We start from the raw sequence: 6,389 nt of genomic DNA, 5'->3' as shown, positions 1-6,389 counted from the left end.
AGATGCAGCCAGCTCTGCTCTTTCAAAGAAGCACATAGTGTACTAATTAACAGCTCAAGCTGGATGCAGAGTTTTAGAACAGCTCGCAGGACTCTAAACAGAGACAATACTGTCTCCAAAAGTAATGCGCAAGCATCAAGTAGCAGCTGCATACATTTACTACAGGTAGAAAAAGAAGAGACACTGAAGAAGTTACTATCCTTATACAATGGGCACCACTGCCTCCTAATAAAAGAAATGTTGTGTTTCCACACAGGCTAAAAACTCAATTCCACTGATATATGAACCTACATGAGGCTCTCATTGCTCATAAGTAAATGGAACATATTCAGTTGACTCCAAAAAGATATCTACCTTTTCAAAAGGTAATTACTTCCCCCCTGATGATCCTGGGTAATAATAAAATAGCTTTAAACAGCATCTTGGGAAATCTAAAGAAGTACTCCAAACAGCAAATTAATAATTCAAGTAGAAATTAAAACTTTCCTTTTGTTTGAGTTTTCTTTTGAGAGGAATGATCCTTTTGCTTTTGGAATTATCTTACACTGAACTTTATTCCCTTTAATTTAAAATGGATGTTTAAAAACACATCAACAGACATGCAACTATATTTAATGTAATGTTTCATAACCTCTAAGTGTATAGATACAAATTGCTCACAGTTCATATGCTAGGCTGCAGGTAAAAAGATTTCTGATTCTATGAAATACCTAAGCATGCAGAATCACAAAACACAGTTCCAACATGCTGGAATCACATCTGTTGAGTTAAAGGCTTCAAGATTAATCTGGTCTGATCTGTTAACTGTTTTTTAAAGAAAAGCAAGTGTGTGATACTGTATCTACAAACGGTCTGACATGGAACATTACTGACAGTATTCAGGGACAGAATGGGACAAGCAGAGTATGAGAGGTGGGAAGGGAGAAAACAGTAGCTTTCTGAATTTTTTAATGGCTCTTGGTCTACAATATAGAAAACAAGCATCATGAAAAAATGCCTCCTCCCTAAAAGAAGTGATTTATTTCAAAGATGTTCAAACAACAGAGCATGGAAATTCTGAGGTATGGTCAAGGAGAGACAGTACCTGAGAAACAAAAATGCATTCCCCCCACCCATCCCACATCCATTGTTAAATCCAAAGTGAGATGTGGTAGCATCTTATTTAATTTTCTAAAGCAAAGTAATCAAATGTTTGCAAGCACAACTTCTAAAATGCCAAATAATGCTATCTATTCTGTAACTCTGTACTTGAAAAGAGCTTTCAATTTTAACAAAACTCAGAACACAAGTTCTGTTCTTCTACCTCCCAGAGAAAACTCAAGTAAGAGAGACAGGTCCTTGTTTTCCACAAGACAGACAGTGTTTTAGGCAACCTTTATTCCCTCACACATCAGAAATTAAGAGAATGAATTTAAACAACGTGACGTTAAAAAGTTTGGGATTTTTGTGGAGAAGGTTGTGTTTTACTTTTGTCTTTCTAAACATACATGGCTGACAGACTTAAAACATCTGCACAAGGGAAAAGAAATACCTTAGCTACTTTCCTCCAGTTAAGACAGTCAAAGAAGTAATATGTTCCCCTCTCGTATGTATTGGTTTTCACTGTTGGCTCCATGCCGGGTGCCCTGGTGATCCATACTCGTTCTTCTTTGTGGTATCTCCAGTCCCGGTTAAATCTGTCATTTTTAATAGGAAGAAAAATAATTTTTAGTGTTAGTTGTCTGAAACTGATTTAATAAATGAATTTTTAAGGTTTCAGTCAAAATTGTTCAATGCACTCAAATCCAAAACAAAATTTCTATGACACTGTTATAACTGTGATCTCACAGCTCTTCCATACTATTATTACACCTCAAACTAAACACATATGAAACTAAGTAGTCTGGCAGGTTCAAACAACAAACTTTGTTTTATGAGTATTTACTGAATTTTGCTTTGTTGAAGAGAGATAAATTACAAATTTAATAATGACTGGCACCTGTCATTTTTTCCCACGGTGCTTCATAATGCAAAATACATGAGACAGGATTTTGATTTCCACTATATGAATGAAAAAAAAGTACAAAATGAAACCAAGGTTGGAGGAGGTATTTAAAAAAAAGGTTTCTAGTTAAGACTGACTAAGCTTCTTGCTTTCAGTGTCTAACTTGCTGGAGTGTTCTGGTTTTCTACATCTACTACTTCATTACTGCAATAGATTAAATCATACAAGACTGACAAAACAGTTTGAACGTACAGCTCTACTGCTGCTAATAGCTGTAATACATCTCCTCCATTCATGTAATAGAGATAAAACAGGAGATCTTCTCCATATCGGCCAAGTTTTATTGCAGCCAGCTGCAAAAGATTGAAGAAAATGAGGATGAAAAATCACAATAGATAAATGTTTTCAAACATACTATCCCACTTAAATAACGCAAGGATACATCCAGACTGTGCTTCAATCCTAAGTGTGTTGAAGATTACACTCTAATATATCAAGAGTAATAATTATTAAAACACTCAAATCTTTTTCACTTTTAGTTAACCTTTCCAACTTAAAGGACACAATAGAAGAATAAACAGATGTAATGAATCAGCAAGACAATTTTTTCCCCTGCATCTGTATCTTCATCTACTTATTTTAAAAAACCCAACGAAACAACTTCTACATGTATATGCTCACTTCACATTCTATTAAGTAACATTACTAAAATTTCTTACACTATTTTTCAGTGATCCCTCTTAGAAAACTACAACAGTTATAATATATCTCAAAAAAATCACTATTCATGTAGATATGGAATGCAACATATAAATGTGAGAAGCACAATTCTGAGCTTATCTCCAGAAGAAATACCGTAATTCAATATGGCATTTGTGTAAGACAGTATATGGACCATAAAAAACTTGGTCTTCATGTGAAGGGCAAACTCTTAAAAACATATTGTGCTCTTTTGCTATTCTTTTGCATGCCCACTCTCTTTTTCTAAGATAGAGTGGGTGCTTGGTGTGTCCAGTCAGCCTATTAACACACCAGTGTTCCTAGAAAAATTGAGGACATCCATAAAATGCACTAACTTCGAACATTATGTGTCTGAAAGAAAATTTAGAAAATTACTGGCAACAAATCAACAAAAAATCCACACACACACACACACGTACTCACCTTATCCCTAATGTGAATGTTAGTTAAGTATTCAGATGGAACATGGAAGTCTAAAAAAGAATCGGAATTGATGCAACTATTAAGACATGTAAATGAATATAGTTTGCAAATATTAACAGCGAGTTCAATAGTTATTTCTCTCTTACCTATGTCTTGAGGTCGACAAGGTGATGATGCCCAGGGTGATGCAAATTTGGGATAAAGATTTCTGAAGAAAAAGTAAAGCATAAATTTATAAAAATTTAAACCAAAACCAAAACCGAACCCAACCAACCAAAAAAACCTCCATCATCAAACTTGCAAACCTGAAAACTGTACCACACAATGATATTACTAGCTGGGGTGAGAAAAAAGAAGGAAACTTTCCTAAAACAGCTACACTTAATACTTTTCTTTTTAATATGCAGAGTAAGGTTGCATTTAACTGCCATGGGAAACTACAGGGTCAAGATTTCGTTTTTAATCTATCATTCCTTCAACTTAAGTACCAGAGATCCCAATGTTTTTCAAGTATCCAACATTACACACAGGGTTTTAATCTGGCTAGGAACAGCTGTCACAAGCTTGGTGCATTCTGATTTATTAGCCTATGACTTAAAAGGGGAGGAAAAGCTTATACTGGCAGATTGCTTTTTAAAAACTAACGAGTAAAGATTTACTCTTCTTCCAAAAAGCAGTTGGAAGGGTTAATTTAAACCACTAGAGATACACACAGAATTCTAAAATTTTGTTTGTAAAAGCACATTCATCATGCTAAGTTTTTAAGTCAGACAAGTATTTTTACCATCAGAAGTACCTCACAGATCAGAGAAAGTTGCCTTTTCATATGTGAAATGTTTTTAGTTTTTCAAACAACAATTCACAGAGCAAGTGAAGAACATTTAACATCAGGCAAAATGAAAGCCACGAAGTAAAGCCAACTTTATAATGCAGAACAGTCTGGGTTAAATGTTAACCCTATGCTCTCCATCCAAGAACCTAAAAATGCTATATACACTAATTAAATTCTTAAAATGTTAAAAATGCAGCTATTTACAGCATAGCTGCTAAGGAAAAGCAGCAGCCAGCCAGGTATATTTACTGTTTGCATACAAGCACACACTATGAATTTGGATGCTGTATTCAGGAGATGCACAATGGAGTTTCAAGTCACCAAAGCATGTTTAGTATTCCTCAGCAATGAGGTACTACGTAAACGTACTATGTTTTTTGTAGACTTTCCAATAGATAAACAAAGCTTTAGTTTTAATGACTAACATAAAGCTCATGAATAACATCAAATAAAATATGAAATCCCCAAAAGAAGTACCGCTACTACTACTCTTCATGCCAACACCTAGAGAAACTAGCTGCATCATCACATGACATAACCAGACTCCACCTGGGTTTAATACATATACTACTCTGTCTATAAGGCTAAGTGTGTGTATACATATATATACACACATAAATATACATATATATATATATATATACACACACACATATATGAAAGGCTAAACCTCTGCTGAAACAAAATGGTGGGAGATTCTCTGCTGAAAGTCAGACTACCAGAAATTCAATTTCTCTCACTACAGTCACCTAGAAGACACAAATTTTGTCTAAAGTGATCTAAGTTCCTTCTGTAACTAGTGGAGAAAAGAAGGGCACCCTGGGGTGGTTGGTTATTCATCTCATCTATCTTATGCAGTTCCCTTACCATTAGTGCAGAGACTACCCGCTTTTCTCCCCGCTGCCTCTATAGCAAACCTAGATAACTAAACATAAGTGAACTCACTGACTAGAAGTTAACTATAGAACTACATTTTCATTTAAATTAATCTTCAGTGCAGGGTAACACTGCAGATGCTCTGTTCATTATTCCACTAATATAAATCATATTTATCCCCTAAACTGCTGATAGTTAAGTGTAGATATCCACAAGGAATATTATAATTTGAAAAGTAATGTACACATGACATTTATAAATAATATACCATCAATTCCTTGAAGAAAGTCCTAATGAAGTTAGGAGAATAAGCAAAACCACTAACTTTACTGAAAGCTTGCATAACAGGATTTCGGTAGGCCTTGAAGCACAATTCTCTTCTTTATGAAAATTTTATTTTACTGTCATTACATTTTCAAATTTTATTTGGCAAAATATCTTGTGGGTTTGATAGTCAAGTGACCTAAGTGAACATACTATGAATGACAGCATAATAAACCCAAAACTGAAGATAGTATTAAAAACCAGAAACTTACTCAGGAGAGTTGAGATTTAGACCTAGTGTTGTTAAATCACTTCCTAATGCAAGATGTACCATTCCTGGATCTGTTTCTGCTGCCCTGATGAATGTTAACAAGCCAATCATTCCAAACTGGTCCGTCACCATCCCTTGAGGAATGTTGGTAACCCGACCTGGGCAAGAAGAACAAATTAATTTCCTCCTTTTAAGAAGTGGAGAAATCAACAAGGTGATCTAAACAACTGTCAAAACTTTTAAAGCAGACAAAGTGGAATGACACCCACCATCAGGTAACACCTGGATCCCTTTTTTCTGCTGGTTGTTGTTTTGCGTAGTTGAACTTTTATCTCCAGGAAACTTGGGCCCATCTGTGCTGGATGATGTTTTGCCTGATGTACTCAAATTCTATTAAAAATAATTTGCAGAGTTGGTATGAGGAGAATAAACCAAAACGGAAAAACTTGTTGACCATATCTTTCAGACAAGCACTGTGAATCAGTACATCATGTCACTCTAATAAACAGTATCAAGCTGAAGCTCTTGAGTTCTGTTGACAAACCTTCTGTAGTATTTAGTAATTCCTAAAGTATACTGGTCATGCACTATGTACTATTAACAGGCTAAGAGTTTGCAGTCTAAAAGGAGAAGAAAATATTTTACACCTGAGCTGAAATACACAACGGACATCCCAAGTGCTTGTGACTAGAGGTTCTGTTGGACTCACCAAACCATGTATTTTTTCCCCAGTCTTGCTCCCACATAACACTTCATGACACAGCAACAGATAATAAGCCAATTTCAGGTGCAAGCAACAAACAGTTGGCACATTTGCAACTATCAGGAAAGAGAGACAAACTCTGTCTGGCTGTGACTGCACTTCAGGAGCCCATATATTGATAAAAGGTATGTGCCATAATTTATTTTTTGTTATTATCGTGGTTTAACCTCAGCCAGCAGCCAAGAACCACGCAGCCACTCACTCACTCCCCCAGCCATGGGATGGGGGAGCGAAC

At 35.6% G+C, this 6,389-nt stretch overlaps 1 protein-coding gene across 1 annotated transcript in view; it reads right to left on the bottom strand.

Moving 5' to 3' along the window:
- Positions 1–6,389, bottom strand: part of CNOT2 (CCR4-NOT transcription complex, subunit 2) — a 35,330-nt gene that overhangs the window by 5,523 nt on the left and 23,418 nt on the right. The window contains exons 8-13 of the mRNA XM_009081094.1: positions 5,661–5,781; positions 5,393–5,549; positions 3,295–3,356; positions 3,149–3,198; positions 2,237–2,337; positions 1,532–1,676 (exon numbers count right to left, since the gene is read on the bottom strand). Coding sequence (XP_009079342.1) covers positions 1,532–1,676; positions 2,237–2,337; positions 3,149–3,198; positions 3,295–3,356; positions 5,393–5,549; positions 5,661–5,781 — 636 coding nt within the window. The remainder of the gene's footprint in view (positions 1–1,531; positions 1,677–2,236; positions 2,338–3,148; positions 3,199–3,294; positions 3,357–5,392; positions 5,550–5,660; positions 5,782–6,389) is intronic.

This window comes from Acanthisitta chloris, unplaced genomic scaffold (genome assembly GCF_000695815.1).
Source record: "Acanthisitta chloris isolate BGI_N310 unplaced genomic scaffold, ASM69581v1 scaffold7188, whole genome shotgun sequence".
Lineage (NCBI taxonomy): Eukaryota > Metazoa > Chordata > Aves > Passeriformes > Acanthisittidae > Acanthisitta > Acanthisitta chloris.
This window is presented reverse-complemented; position numbering and strand designations above follow the sequence as displayed.